General features: G+C 38.0%; 1 protein-coding gene across 1 annotated transcript in view; it reads right to left on the bottom strand.

The window, feature by feature from the left end:
• Window positions 1-17,172, bottom strand: part of TRIM33 (tripartite motif containing 33) — a 37,392-nt gene that overhangs the window by 15,607 nt on the left and 4,613 nt on the right. The window contains exons 2-6 of the mRNA XM_040535704.1: window positions 8,837-8,955; window positions 8,583-8,730; window positions 6,311-6,443; window positions 3,417-3,533; window positions 652-766 (exon numbers count right to left, since the gene is read on the bottom strand). Of these exons, the coding sequence (XP_040391638.1) occupies window positions 652-766; window positions 3,417-3,533; window positions 6,311-6,443; window positions 8,583-8,730; window positions 8,837-8,955 (632 nt within the window). The remainder of the gene's footprint in view (window positions 1-651; window positions 767-3,416; window positions 3,534-6,310; window positions 6,444-8,582; window positions 8,731-8,836; window positions 8,956-17,172) is intronic.

The raw sequence follows: 17,172 nt of genomic DNA, 5'->3' as shown, positions 1-17,172 counted from the left end.
ATCTGCCAGCTGAAACTCTCATGGAAAAAGTCTGGGTGGCAGTACCAAATCTTCAGATTTAACAGTACATGATCAAGCAGCTATTACAACCTCACAAAAAAAAAAAAGAAAGTTCCCAAAGGGATTTTTCTAGGCTGTAACAAATATTAGGAAATCAAGAAAAGCCAAAATTCTCACATAATTACTTGTATAACTTTATATTATTTACTTCACTCCTGATCAAATACTCTTTTATTCCAGGAAAACTCAATTTCATTGCCAAATAACAGTTCCTTAACCAAAATAAATCTATTCTCATTAATTTGATCTTAGATTTTTTCAGTCACATCGTGGCAGACAAGCATTATGCTATAAACTAAATACTGATGATGTACATCCTCTCTTCAAAATTCAAAGAAATGTAATCATAAAGTTAAATTTTCATAGATTTGAATATAAGTCAGATAATAGCATTATTTATTCGAAATACGCTAGCCGGGAATTTCACTTCGATTCAACTTCCATTCACTTCCAAAAACACACCATTCACAAGCAGTATTAGTATTGTAAAACCTGCAGTCACACCAAACAGTTTTCAAATATGGAATGAGAGTTCTCAACAGGGGATTGGAAACAATGAATCAACACTATTACTTTTATTATTAACTGTACCTCAAGGTGCTGTAAGAGAGATTTTCCCTTTTTATTGATTTCATTGATGAGCGTGAATATGGCCACTTTGATTTCCTGTTCTACTCGTTTGTTAGTTTCATTTACTTCTTTTATCCTAAAAAAGGAGAAATGCATTGTCAGGCATCGTCAGGCACCTTATACTATGCCTCCTACTACTAACCACCACAGGCATCTTCCCACCCTTGAAGCATAAAGGAGCAATTTCAATATGGAAAAAGTTCTAATAAGTACAAAATCAACAGCCTCATTTCCATCATAGAAATACTTCTTTATCAACTGTTTCAGAAGACATTTAAAATGTCAGTTTTGGTGAAAAAAATTCAACAGTGTGACAAATATGGTATCTCAATTACCAACTTGCATTCTACTTGTAAGGACTGTTTCATTGTTTCAGTTTATATACTTTATTTATATTTATACACACATGGATATACACTAAGATCATGTGCGTGCCTACAAATATATATTTATCTCCATACTGTATGGGTCTCACTATGAAGAATGTATGTATGGTGTCTTAAAGTGTTACGCTACTTTTCATTCACCAGAAAGGAAGACAACCCCGAATTTAAGAAGGACCCCTCAACCTCCCCCCAAGAAAGCTTATAAACAAAAATGTTATTACATACTTGTGATCAATACACAATAAGGATATAAACTTTTCACTAATGATTTGCCTGAAGTCGGTCTACATTCTTCTCTTCTGCTTTTCTACTATTGCCTTTCAGTTTTTACACCTCACACCTCTTCATCATTTCCATCAGTGTACTTCTTCCTCAGTATTAGTGTCTTCACTATTCACAAATTCTCCAAATTCAAACAAATCATCTTGAGCTCTTCTGTCCACAGAATTTGAAATTTCTTAAACCCCACCACAATCTTGGGATTTAATCCTACACTGCCTTAATCTAACAACAACATAGTGTTGCACCAGGATTCTTTACTTTGTAGGAGTCAGAGGCCAGTGTGATTTTAAAGATTTCAATTGTCTTTTTTGAAGGGGCTTCTTTGCTACTACATAAAACACCTGAAATTGTGATTCCATTCATCCTGATATGACCACAAAACCAATGCTTTTTTCTCCCACAATGACCTTCGTTGTTGGTGTCAAATACCCTTTTAAACACTTTGGACAAATGTGCTTTTTTGTGACAGCACAATTTAGTTTCCTATTACAAAAAACATTGCACCAACCCTACATTCAGTCAGCAGTTTTCCATCCTTGCTAACAATTATTCCAGTAGGCAGGCTATTCCTTCAACACCGTTTTACATTTCTAGATCACATACAGTGGCAATTTCATGCCATCTGCTAAGACTGCCAACATTATTGTAATACACTTTTTTTTTTTTTCATTCCCCAGTGTTTTTAAGATGATGGATTGTGCCCCACACTTCAACAATGTAACCGGACAACATTTCAAAGAAAACTAGCATCTTGCCTGCACTACCCACTTGGCTCAGCAGATAATCATAACCTTTACAGAATCCAATCACATTCTGCAGAAATTCACTGAATTCTCAGTGAAGCCAGAAAATCTTCGCCATAGGCAGAAAACATTACAACGTATTATTCTCAAGCACCACCTGTTATTAGCCTTGAATTCTTATCACAGAACTCTTCACGATTCTTGTGCTTTCAGTTTAATTTTTTCCCATGTAACTGGGTTTGTGTCTTCTTCAAGCACGCACAAATTCTGCAACTTGTCCTCCCTCTTCACAACTGTGTTGCCTTTTGGGTTTATTTAAAGACCTCCATGCTGAATCAGCACACAAAAGTTCCCATTTTGATTACTTTCATCTTCATACATATACCTCTATCACGTTGTATGTCCTCCTTGCCTCACAATTTGGTTTTGTTTTTAAATGTACATGCTATAACTAAGAGTTAAAATTTTGCACCAGAACATCGTGTACCTTTGGTACACTTTCTTCCACACTTGCACTTCTCTCTCCAGATAATCTGTCATTTTGCAAATGTCCTTAAAGTTGTGGAAGGCTCACAAAACTGCCAAGAATCACACAACCTCCAGCACACTGCACCACAAGTGCGTGAAAAACTTGCAGTAATCACATGCTCTCACTCTCTCCATGTTCAAACTTCAGGATACTTGGAGCACACCTTTGCTCCCTCATCAGCAAGGCGGCTCCCACAACACATAGCCATATTAATGCAAAAAAGGCAAACTTGAATTTAAGCTAATCCTGGAATTTTTAAGTTAAACTACCAAAGGAAAAGCTTGTCTTCTTTTCAGATAAATATACTAAGTTTTTCTTGCGTAACAATAATAAAAAGGTAAATATCCTATTCAACTTCAAAATAAGTTTTTGTTACACAGTTAAGTAACAGCACAGAGCTTTTCATATACAACAAAAATATTTGAAGAAGGATTAGTTTACCTCTGTGGCCAATGTTTCTGTCACCTAGAGCTGAACTTAGCAGAAACCATAAGAGGGGTTTGGCTTGCCTTCTCCTCCTCCCCCAAGAACTGTAGTGTGTCACATCTTTGGTTCTACTCCAAGTTACCATAAAAGATACTATCTTTGACATGTTTCATGTAATAACTTCATACAGAAACACAGTACTTCAGAGAAGAAAACTTTCCAAACATATTCAAGTTCAATACAACTAAAGATACTGAATCAACTAAAAATTAAGTTTTCTTCTAGTCCCCTTATTCGTCTTAGTGCGATTCATTAAACAGGCAATGTAATAGTTACAGTTAATCGTTTTGGGTTGTTTACCTGTTCTGAACTTGGGTAGCTGCAAAATTTACATAATTTTTCTTCTCAAGAAGTTTGGCCAACAGGTTCTCGATTGCACCCTTCTGGTTCTGGAAAGCTTCTTCTAGAAACTGATACCTTTTCAACATGCAAAAGAAGATCTCAGTTACCAAGGAGGAATGTGCTGAAGATAAGGATTCCCAATTTAGATGTAAAGCTATTAGCTCCCATGGAAATTTTGAAAAAATATGACTGAAATTAGAAAAGAAGCAAATTATATGTATCCAGATCGATTTGCAAAATGTTTCAGTACCGATAAAATCTTCTGTAAATGTCCAGAAGACTGAATCTCTATGGGTCACTTCTTAATTTCACCTACACGTGTAGGCAACACACTGTATCATTTCCACAAGATATCAAGCTATGGAAGACCAGCTAAGAGAGGTATCAGAAACTTTAGAGTCTGACAAATGATTTTGTTAACAGTAGATGAGGAAAATGCAGTAATAGCTTTTAAGTTATATCCTTTCATTAAACAAAAACAGTCAAAAAATAAGCATACATTTATACAAAAAAAATCCTATCCCAAGAAAAGTTTTTCACTGGAGATTATAATCCTCAAATTTGACTAAAGTAGTTTAATTTGAAAAAAAATAAAATCCTATTAAAATCTTTTTTTTCTTTCTTTTTTTGTAAAAGGTACTTCCAAGTGAGGAACATTTTGTTCACTTCCATGCATTTCAACCAAACAGCTACTGCTTCCAGGGTGCCTTCTATTACTTCACCTTAAAAGAGTACAAGTAGCTACATCATAAGAAAATCATGAAAACACTTTTTCCTAACATATTACGCATCACAAGATGAATTAGCAATGCAACAGAAACAAAATGGCTATGTTGAAAATGACAGGGGGAATTAAGCAGCTCCAAGAGTTTCATTCTTTCTTGTCAACTGTGTAACTATCAAGATTCCCCCCAGTAGCCAGGATTCCTACCAGTTATTTGCCTATTCCTGTCTGTACAGTAAATAAACTTCATGTTCAAGTATAATTTAATAACAGACAAAGCTTAGATTCCCAGAATGTCTTCCCTTCTTCACTATAGTAAATCTCAACATTTAAATGGGCAGAAAACTCCTACAATAAAAGTCAAAATCTAGAACATTACAATCTAATATAACGGGAAAAGACTGAATGTATGATCAAATTTCTATTAACACTGTTTCTCAGTTCCAAACAGCTCACAATTATGATAACAGAGCCTTAAGCAGAGGGAACGCTCTTTAGAAAAGACACAGCTGTGCTCCTGTTCATTTCATTTGTAGCAGCAATGGACAGGGTTGAACAATGAGTTTACATTCCTCAGTTTCAATGTTAGAAGCTTACTTCTAAGCTTCCAAAGTATGCAGACTGAAAACTACCTACACTAGAGATGAATCCCACTCCATTAGGCTGCTGAAAGCATGTCAGCTTTCTGCAGAATCACCAGCAATTCTTTCGCTTGAAATTCTGATCACTGTGCCATGTTGCTACTGAAACACTGATTCAACGTCCTCACTTGTTGCAAACTACTATGATGTCAAGTAAGTAGTAAATAGGAGATTAAAATCAATCCTTGTTTCCACTTGGCATGGTTTTCCCTCAATGATTTGGTGAGCTTCATAAAAAGCAGTTTTACTTCAAGACAGAAGCAGTCACCCTAATTATCTGTAATTCATATAAAAGTTTTTAAAAGAATATTCTTCTACAACAAAGCGTGTTAATAGCAAAGCATTATCTTCTCTTATTGAACGAATGAATAGGTAGAACAATTAAAATCCATTTATGGATTATTAATCAGTTAGCATCAAGCACAAGGCAGGGTTGCAAAGAAACTAGAAGATGTTAGTTAACATATCCTAGGAGACCACACTTTCTAGACACGAGTGCCTTCAGAATATTTATGATGAAGCCTATGAAAGAACATAGTAGGAATATTTGAGGTTAATATTCTAAATGGTACTAATTTTAAAGGTGAAAGTTCTCCATTAGGCTGCTCTAGCAATCTATGAGATTAATCACTGCTCCAGCAAAAAAGTGCTAAATTCTGTATTGCATCATAACATCAAGCACCTTTAGAGAAGTGTTACTTGTAGTACACTTGTGTACTTTATCAACTAGATAAAGCAGTGCTGCAAGTTGCTGACATGTATTTTCTCCCCTGGTTCTCTATTATAACACTGCAAAGTGCTTTTTCAAACATATGAGCAACCATAGTACAGAGTTGCTAAAGAGAAGGAAATTTTAACACATCACAAGAGAGGTTCAAACTTTTTTCTAGCAGCAAGAAAAAAGCAAGCTCCTGAGACAAAACCCATACTTTCTTTTTAGTTGGAATGAGGCAACTTTAGGTCAACTAAAGCCATTTTTCTTCCATTTCCCCCCCCCGTATTAGAAAAATACATTAACCTATGCTGCAAAATGTATACCTTCCCTTTACAAAATTCACCCTAAATTGAAAGACTACCACATAATAAAATACAGCCTTTCAAAAAATTACTGCATCTGTGACTCACTGTATCGTTTTTACTTCTTTATAGCACCAGGCGTTCAGGGCTCTAACACCTATTTAAGTGTTTTATTTGTGTCCTGAATATAGTGACTGGTAAATGGGTAGGTAACAGCTAGGTAACAGCTTAATCACACCAAATCACCTCAGAGGATGTTGTTTTGAATCCAATCTTAAGACACCTGACATAGCTCAGCCAACTGATCACTTAAAAGTTTTCAGCACTGCACACAGGTTCTCCTCTGCAAGGAATCATTTCAATCTGATGGACAGTAAATACAACAGTATTTAGAGACACTGTTTGAAACCAATGTCATTTCTTCCTCTAGAAAGCACACCACAGGAATCAAGACATGGTAATATGAGTACCTGTGTTCTTTGTGTTCCAGTAACTGACAGTCTCTGCATGTCAGCCTGTCACATGTTTCACAGAAAAGTTTTAACTGCTCTTGTTTGTGGACAGGACAGAAAACAGGACGTTGACCAGATGCTCCCACGGCCTCTGTTTTTAGAAACAAACCATTTTTGCATTTTAAAACAAAACTTAAGACAATATGAAGTGCAAAACTACTAACTTCCAAGCTAAGTAAGTAACAACCAAAAATTCAAATACAACGACAGACCTGTTCTAAAGTTACTGTGAAAGTTTTCACTAAAATATTTACAGTGCCAGTGTTTTATAGCTGTTCTCACTTCTGCTGTAGTGCTGAGATGGAAGAAGGAATTTCTTTCCCTACCAAAAATATTCAAAAAGACACTGCCACCTGTAAGAACACAAGAGCTGTTTGTACACAATCATTTTGTTTGCATACACGTTTAAAGATTAAATTGCATGCAATTTCCCCTTTGACACTCTAAAGGATGGACCAAACCTCTCAAACTTTTATACTATCAAACAACCATAGGTCTTCTACATTATCACTTCAAAACCTTTATAAAGCTCATTAAGTCATATGCAACTGAAGTGATAAATGCAAGGCAACATTATTAACCAGTCTTAGAGTTACTTAAACTCCAACTAAACTGAGTAACTTATCAACTTAATCACATAGAAGTTATTGTCCAAATAATGGTCATGAATTTACTAAAATAATTGGTGTTCTACAGATTTTTTGAGCTTGAGCCAGACGAAAGCAGCTTTTGGAAGATACATCAGGTAAGGTTTAAAACAAGTAAACACAAATGTCTTCCTTGTAGTCTCAAACATTTTTGAAGCTTGTTATGTCATGCAAATTACCATGAAGAAAGAAAGCTCACAAATCTAAAGCTGACACTCCTTAACTGAATTTTAAAGTCCCCAAGACATACCATACAGTCTGACAAGCAAGAAAGGAAAAAGCTTTGCTGAGCAAATAATGAATAGCCATTCCCCACAATCAACAGTTTCTAGGGATCGCTGCATGCTAAAGGAAGGTTACATTTTTGCCACATTCTACCTGGAATTTCTAATAGGAAGTTTACTATATTGGAACAGTTATTTTTGGGCACCTCCCCACTCAGGTTACAGCAGCATAAATGGGGCTATATTATCACCTTGACAGTCACAATGTAACATTCCTAATGAAAGAAGTCAGTAATTCTTTGTAGCGTCCTGTCATTTGATGTTATGTTAATTGGTTATTGCTTATTAGGGTTAATACATTTAAATTTAATATGAAACAATACCCAGCAAGACATACAGAAAAGCCTCTCCAAAAATTAAGTTTATTTGAGAGAGCGTCTGAAACAAGATTGTCATCCACAGGAACTAAGCTCAATAGTAAAAATTTTTAACTAATAATACAATTTTCCCAAAAGCACCGACAGAAAGCAATGCAGTATTACTCCTTTGACATGGCCCAATCCTGAAGAACAATCATGAAGATTGTATTTATTTTAGCTGAAGAGAGAGAACAAATCTGAACCTATCCCCTTTACAAAAAGGGGGAGCAACCTTTCATCTGTTTTGAGAATGTTTTCCGTATTATTTCACTCAGTTGCAAATTATATAGTCAAATGATAATTTAGGAATTAAAATCTCCTAATAAAGTTGCATGCTTAAACAGCCTACCCACTATGCATGTTAATTTCTGCTAACCAAGAGATAAAACCTAAAAATGAATTAAAATTCCACATTTACACAGCAATATCAATGCAACCGTAACATTATACTGAATACGAATGTAAGCTTATCTGTATATACTTTTCCACTGGGTGAATTATAATAGCTCCTTATAACAAAGTACAGCAAAAAGGATAATTTCATTTCCTTGGCCAATGGATATGACTACCATGATGTCAGTGCTCTCCAGATTCCAACCACTCCGTTTAGTTATTTATTCTATTAAGTAAAAGGATCATTAAGAACTGACCAAAATCCTTTCTAAAGATGACAGTTTTATTACAATTCTTCTGTGCTTAGCATAGTTTCTATATAGAACATCAAATGCTACGAAGTATTAGCAAATAAGCCATTTTAGTTTAAAATTTATTTTTCCTCTATTTTTAGAACTACTAGTTTTGCATTGGTAGCTTTTTATAAGCTTTTCCCAAGTCCTTCAGGAAACCAGACAGCCGGTGGGTATCTAAATAATCTTGCCTCTCTTTCTTCACGTGTGCCAAAGAAAAAATATTTTTCCTACAGTGAAATCAAAACACTCACCTGAAGATACATCCTCTTTTTTTCTGATCATATGATCTTTAGTAAATTTTACTCGCTGATGAGCTTCTATGCAGGTCTTGCACAACCATTCCCCACATTCTACACAAAATCCTACAGCACTAGCATTATCTTCACAGCTTGTGCACACCTACAAAGGGAATTAAAGTCAGTTATCATAATTTTCTTATAAAGCATTAACATAACACAGGCACAAAAATAGCACATGAATTCTGGCAAGCAGGAAAGTGTCATACCTGTTCTGATTTCTCATCAGAGCTGCTCGGTGTTTCTGATGTGTCTTTTACAAAGTAGTTATCCACCAGATCTATCTGTCTGCATTCTTGGCGGCATATCGGACATCTGATTACACCAACTGCAAAACAGAAAAGGTTTCCTAGTTTTAAGGAAAAGAATGGGAAAACCATCACGCCCAAAATCAAAAGATGACAAGAATGAACACAACACCCTCAGACTGCTTGTTTCACTTGGGTAAACACAGACTCCAAAATTGACTCTACCCTTAGAAAAAACTGTCGTTACCCACATATAACAGATTTCACAAACAAATCAAAACAAAATGAAACACCTCAAAACTAAAACAAACAAATAAGAAAACCCTAGCACCACACACACGCCTGCTCAGAAAAACTAAGTTTTGATAATTTCTACATCACACTACAGATTTTCCCAAACAAACAAGACCAAAAAAATAAAACCAAGAAAATCACCACAACATACTTCTGGGAAAACGATTTGTTTTCCCCAACCTTTTTTTTTTTTTCCTGTGATATTCAAGACATCCCTTAATTACTTTTTGTAACCATCTATTGTCCAATTTGTCTCAAAATAAGCACTAAGAGAAGTGTGCCCACATAATGAGGTATGACTTCAGTGACATTCAAGAAAACGTCAAAGTACTACAGTGTCACAATAGTCTCCCTGATACAACAGAAGATATTTTCTAACACAGCCCATTTCCATCAGGTTGGGGAGGCAGAGGTGGCATTATGACCTATATGAATGCTTCAGCATTTTTTCAAACAATATTCTGCAGGGAAGGCAGAACTAACAGCAAATACACGTGTAAGTTTCTACCAAAAAGTTTTCTTGGGCCAACTGCAGCTGCCTTTTGGCAACACCTAATCAATTTGCATGTATACACACAAACGTACACACACAGTTTAAACACTAGATATCAAGACAACTAGTTCCTTTCTGGTACTCTTCAAAAGGTCTACTTTGTTTTCCTCCGTACTTGTTAAATCACAGTTCTAAATCCTCAGCAGAACTTCAAAGAAGTTACTGCATGAACCAAGTTAACATTTAAAGATGTTCTAGGTAACACCTACATTTAATGTTTGAACACTTATTTACCACTAAGGTGACAGTTAGCTCTTTCTTCCCAGAAACGTCATCTAGTCTTAAATCAAGTTCCTATACATTTATTGTAAATACCTTTTTCAAGGAGATGCTTTCAAACTGTTTGAGGATTTTTGCACAATGGGACACATGTGATGCTTTGAAAAGTAAATCTAATTAAATGATGTAAAACTCCTTTGTGGATATTCAGTTAGAACATTAGATCTTATTTCAGGGAGATTAATTATATTAGTAGTTAATTATCATTATTTTTCCAAGTGTTAAAATTAACAATGATCTCCTTCAGAACACAAATGATTTCTTGCAGAGCAGCAATTCAACTAAGAATTCCCTATCTCATCAAACCACACACTCTTCAAGAGCGAGATGTGAAAACCAGTATTTCAGTACCTACACGTACAAGAGCTTTCACATACACAATGAAGTCTCACCCACATGCAGAATCTTGAGATTTTCTTACTACTGAAAGAAGATTATTTTAGTGAACACTGTATGAAAGCCATTTATCAGATTGTATGCATATCTACTTACAGAACAAAACTTTCAAACATTTACCATTAAAACCATTCCATCTAAAACAGACACAGCTAAAGCTGACTTTTAGTGTTCTTGTGGTTTAATCACGGGAAATACTGCTGAAAAAATGAAGCCCAAGATCTATAGTCTCTATGATGCATAGTCAAGTTCTACAGATGCAAAGCACTTCCCTAAGGTGGGCTTTGTTTTCTTTTTGAACTAGAGAATCACTGAAGGCTTGAATAAAATCAAGCCTTTCATTGTCAAAAGTGAGAGATCCATCTGGCAATCCACTGGCTGGATTCTGACCATGGTAACTCCACTGTCCACTGCTCCTGTCCCAAAGGACACAGGGAAGAGCAATTCAGTTTGCACACGCTGTTCTCACAGCCACACACCTGCTTTTTGCCCCCATACATTCAAACACGTTGACACAAGGTGCCGCCAGCGTTTTGCTCCTGGCAGAGAGAGACAAAGAGGTTTGGAGGCAAGTCCACAAGACCCCTGATCGCTGAGGTTGGACCGCTCAGATCGGAGTCCTAAATAAAAGCCGCATGCAAGGTTCTATTGAAATACGATTAGAAAAGTGTATTTCAAGAAAACACTTGCTTTCCCACAGTGACATTTATTTTCACCTTAACTACAATAATCCCTAGACACAAGAGACTGCTTAGTAAATAGAATACTGTTTGGGTAAAGGCATACTTGCACGTGAGGAACTCATGGCAGCCTTACAGCAATAGGATGCCTGTAACGTACATCGTTCATTTGGTGATTATGTTCCTTATTCAGCATCAACCATCTCTCAAAGGATCACAATCCTCCGAAAAGGCCTCGCCATTCTCATTCAGCATATAAGACTTCATTTTCACATCTCGATTGCTATTATATTATTATATAAATTATTATATTGATAGCTTTCTAATATTACACAAGCTTTTGTACAACTCATACTCACTTGATGTATCCCAATCTTTTAATCTAATATAAACCAAATTAATGCAACATCATTAGTACTAGAAACCAAACTGCACTGCTGAAAAAATACAGACGACTCTGATTTTGAGGGAAGAAGGAAAAACAGGGAAAAACCACACTGAAACAGCATTTACAGAAAAGAGAAATGGGAAGAAATCCTTATCTCTGTCAAAACATAATTTGCGAGCTAACAAAGTTAATGATAAAAATGTAATGAGAATGTATTTTAGGACAAGCTAAGGCTCAAATATTTATGTAAACAAGTAGAAAGTCCAGGCTTCACTGCTGGTTTCAACCCAACAAAATTCTTATGTAACAAAATTAAAATGAAATAACAATAAAAATATCTTCCTAGTTATACTACAGGAGAACTTACTACTTGATTTTTCTGTGCCAATTTAAATTAGAAATTTAATACTGAAAAACATTTTTAGTCCTAATACACACATTCTCACTGAAATACAGCTTTGAAAAAAAAAAAAAAAGGTAACTACTTCCAAGGAATACATCAAATGGCACACAGCAAGAACTACTGTCATAAGATCAATATTCTTCTAAATCACCATTCAATATGAATTAGACAACATTCATAGAAATTACAAAGGTCAGACCGGTCTATCATCTCTCCCCATTCATAATTATTACCATAAAGACTTCCCTCAGAAATGTTGGAAGAAATAATAAGCATTGACTTTACCACATGGAACACTGTGCTGATAGTCCAGATGTTTTGAACTGCAGTACCTTCCTGACTTACACAACACTGTCATCAAAACACTATCATCGGCACTCCAGGAACACTGTTATACTCCAGGTGCACAAGCAAAAAAATAAAATGAAAAAAAAATCCACACACCACACACTTCACCATCCACACTGATGCTTTAGTGAGTATCAGTGCTTTCATAAATACAGCTGAGAGCAATCAGCCTTCGGACCTAAAGTACCATGGAAAAGGATGAACTATCTTACAAGAGACAACAGCGGTAGGCTTTCGTGTTGCATTTCAGAGGGCTGACATCACTGTTTTCTATTTGTTTTTATATCAGAAACCTCATAACAGTGTTCGAGACCAGTAACAACTATCAGCATGAACAGTTATCTGCTCTCTTCCACAGTTTTTGACATACACAGCTATTTGTACCAGTTCCTACTGCCGTGAAACAAATTACATCTTGTTCCAAATGAAAATGTACAGTTAAGATCAAATTCTACTTTTTGTCTCACACTTCTCCAAACATCATCCAAACTAGCAAAATTATTTTCAACCATATACATTTACTGCCCGCTCTATTTACATCCACTCCTACATATAACACTAAAACCGAGTTTCATTTCTCTCCCTTTGTACTACCTAAGGCTGATGTAAGTAAGAAGCAGGAATCATTTCTTACCTGGAAATTTGGTTTGAGCGTCACCAATCCAGCAGGTAGGAAAAGCCTGCCTTGCATTGTCAACCACACTCAAAAGGGGGGATAGGCTTCACTTGCCATCTTCAAACATCATGAGCCATTCCCCCCTACCATGCCACCAGGACAGAGAGGGAGTTCCCAAAGCCTGCAACAGAGGGAGAAAAGAAACTCCCAGATTCCTTGTGATGGGCTCCTAGGGAGTCTCCTGATGTCATCAGAAAGAGAAATTCACTGGGGACACTAGTCTCAGCTGAAGAAAACCATGAAGGAGAACTGACGTCCCTGCAAGGACATGGTCCAGGAGGGACTGGGAAGAGTGGCAGCAGCCAGCTCCAGGGCTCTCCTGCGGCATGCCAGAGGGACCTGAGGCAGAGACCGCAGAGAACGGTGCCAGGAACACCCGCCACGTCCCAAGCATGGTCACCATGCCGGGAAGAGTCACCCCTGCCAGCAGGGCCCATGTCTCTGCAGGCCACCACGAGGTGGGTCACCACCACGAGGCCAAAAACCAGGCCGTCTGCGCAACAAGAATACGGCAGCGTAGCCCTCCTCACCACTTCTGCTAAGTTGCCATCTGTACTGCTAATCGAAACAGAATAAGTACGTTGGATGAAGAGTTTTGTCAGCGCAATGAGAGGTAGCTGGCAGAAGTTGTACTATACAACACACATCGACCTGTTATACAACTGCTGGAAGTCACACTATCCTTAACTTGCACATTAGATACTCCTACCTGTTAGTCAAAGACTTTATAAAGAACACCAATATGAGAATGACATCTATTTAATCTTTCTAACTGCTTATGATTTAGGTAACAAAGCACACTAAGCTAACCCACAGATATCAAAGGAAATCAGAAAGGACAAAAAACTGAGGTAAACTGAGGAGTAAAAGTAACTTTTTGTTTTCATAAAACAGAAAGATTGCTAAGAGTCTGCAATGTAATCCTGCAGCAAATCATAACGGAACATTTCAAAGAACTTAAGCCCTCAAATAGAAAATGCTTTTAATTTCCTATTGTCAACTAACATCTAAAACTGCAAAGGAAGAATTTTTCTTATTTGTAACCCTGAACTGTGACAACATCTTGTATATATTTACATTCAAAATTTCCCCAGGATAATGACATTTCTCCAACAGCTATTTGCATGCACCTCAAAATGGAAGAATTTTTTTTACCAGCAGGTTCATATAATTACTTATATTACTTATAAAACCCTTTATTCTTTAACTATTTTCAACAGGAAATTTACTCAAATCCCAGTTATAATTCATTTCTCCAGTCTGACATCTTAATCCTCCAACATTAAATCACCAAATTTAAAAAACGCTTAAGAGCTACAGAGATGGAGGTGAGAAGGCTTGATTCCCTACGCTTCCAACCTCGTAGGATCAAACTAGAAAAAACTTTTTCCAGAGAAACTTTACGTCAAGTCTTTGGACGTTATAACCACTCCAGCTCGATGTTACGGAATTCTTACTCTGAGCACTTTTAACAAGTTGAAATCGGCTGATCCGCCCCCAGTACAGGTTTGCCAGACCCATTCTGTCCAGTAACAGTACATGCTCTACTGCTTTTGCACAAGAAGGAATAAAAGATGGAATTTTCTAAATCATGTTTGCTCCTAACCCACACCTCTAGAAATTCCCTTCTGGATGTTCATTAGGTGCTTCGGAGACCATATGCAGACAAGCAACGTTCTCTGAGCTGGCAGAATCAGCTCGCGATTCCTAGCCAGACCTACGCCCTGCGCTCCCCTTGTCCCTTCCCCAGGTCTCTTTACAAAGGCCAGAGGGAAGCCAGCTGGAAGCCTCCAGCATCACAGGGCTGGCAGACAGCAAAGGGAAAGCAGGGAGTGGGGACGCAGCCACAGCTAGCCACGACCACTTGTCTGCTCACTGAAAACCTTACCCCAGCTGAAGCAACAGAGCTAACCGTTACCAGAGGCTTCCAAACCCAAGGATCCATAGGTGCTTTGACCAACTTAAAGCGAACGCACAACAGCTTAACCAAACGCTTTCTAAACCTGACAGAAACCAAAAAGCAACAACGGAAAACAAAACCCCTCGAGTTGTAATTCCGCGACAGCCTTCCAGCAACAGAACAAAGGGCGCTGCTGGCGGCAAGGAGATCACTGCTCGCACCGGGGAGTGCAGGGCCACGGCCGCCACAGGGCCTCCCCAGGGCCTCCTCCGGCCCGCACCGAGCTGAGGGCTGCCCAGACCCCCCCGCCGCCACTGCCTTGTCAGGCTGCTTGCACGGATGGAGCTCTCCTTTCAAAAGCACCTTGCCTGACAGAGACTCCAACCGATCTGCTTTTGGCAGGAGGAAGTCCTCATTCTGTGTATTTAAATTTATTTAGATCTGCTAAATTGCTCGGTCCAACACATTTGCCATCTAAGCAGAGTAGTAAGAGTACCCGTTCTTCACTATTTCAAAACAATTTCAACTGAGATATGAGATATAATCCAGTTCAAAACAGGATCATAGTATCCCCCCACAAAACATAAACTTCAAAGACTAGTTTATTTTCAATAGAATGTAATTATTTTAAGCATGTTCCTGAGGAAATTTCCCACCTTTTCTCCTCCAAACAGAAGAGGATGCAGTTTAGTCACTTTGTACATGAACACGTGAAACCAAACAACAGCAAACCACAACAGGTAAAACTGGAAGAACGCATGCAATACCAAGTAAATCATGTAAGAGTAATCCAACACCAAGCCATCACAGACACCTGCTTAGGTAGACATTTACAGGTCTCTTTTTCTTCATTGATAAACGGTACTTAATTATCATTTTTTGAAAGATGAGTAAATTGTAGCAGTTTTTACCCATCGACAAAGGTATGATAACCCCATACACTTGTACCTGTGTCACCAGCACCAACACACACTTCTGAACACAGAGTACTGGGATGCAGGAAGTCTCGCTGAAGGTTTAAGACACAGTCCGAAACAAGAAGGGGGACGGTTTCAGAAGCCAAGAACTTTGACCAAGGGAGCAGCTGATGAGCAAGAGACAAATATTAGAACATAAGAGTCTGAGATGCACTACAGCAACAGCACATGATGCAACTGCTTCCCCTCAGGTCAATGTTATGGGTGAGACTGTAGGTTTTTACTACAAAAAACAGCATTCACACGTGATGACCACAGCGACCCCACGGCACATCCAATAAAGTCTATTCATTTAGGAATAACACTGATGCTGAAGAAACACAAATGGCATATTCACGTAAAATGCCTCCTATCTTTGTTTTTAATGAGTCAACATTTGTGAAGATACACACAGAACAAATGCAACCATACATAATGTAACTCCCAAGTGAAAATATACATCATCAAAGGATAAAGGTGCTACAAAAAGTACTTTGCACTTCAATTGCACCGTTCGTTGCTGGATCCCTTCCATCAGTGTGCTAACCTGCAGAGTCTTTCCAGTAGTTCAAAATTAAATTCAAAGTATCTCTCTTCCTGATTATCCAGAAATTGAGCCTAAACACTTGCATTCCTAAACATCCCTACTTATAAAATTTGTATCTTTAATTAACATCCAGCTCCTTCCGCATAAGCTCTGGTCTGTAAGATGAAAATCTGTTTGAATTCTTTAGTACTTTCACAATATTCAAGCAAACCTATAGCCTAAATATAAAAATTAAGTTTGATCTTACTCTAATACCCTAAAATATAATGTTTTAAGTACCTGTGGACAACAAGTTGACTGGAGTGAACAGCATATCCTTGCAAGAAAAAAGGCCAAGAGCATCGTGGGCTGCGTTAGCCATACAGCCAACAGGTCCAGGCAGTGATCCTTTCCCCCACCGCGCGCTTTGGGAGACCACAACTGGTACTGGGTCCGGTTTGGGACTCCCCAGTACAGCACACACGCTCACATACCAGGGTCAAGCCCAGCAGCGGCAGCCAAGATGATCAAGACTGGAACACACCACGTACAGGTTACAGCTGGAGCAAATAGCTTTGCTCACACTGTGCCAGGGGACCTCGCCGCTGCCTGCAGCTACCTGACTTTGGGGAGCAGGGGTCACAGAGGCAGAGCCAAGCTCCTCCCAGAGGCGTGCAGTGGAAGGAGTAACAGGTGCAAGCGAGGAAAAGGGAGAATGTGCGTCAACTTAATGTTTTACGTATTTACAATGAGGATGGCCAAAATGCATCAGAGAACCCATAAAACCACCGTCCTCATAGAGATGGTCACAGTTCACGTGGACAAGGCCCTAAACAACCCTCCTCTAACTGCACCTGGGTTTGGCAAGAGGCTGAGAAAGACACACCTGCAGGTCCCT

The sequence above is a fragment of the Cygnus olor genome, chromosome 24 (genome assembly GCF_009769625.2).
Source record: "Cygnus olor isolate bCygOlo1 chromosome 24, bCygOlo1.pri.v2, whole genome shotgun sequence".
NCBI lineage: Eukaryota > Metazoa > Chordata > Aves > Anseriformes > Anatidae > Cygnus > Cygnus olor.
This window is presented reverse-complemented; position numbering and strand designations above follow the sequence as displayed.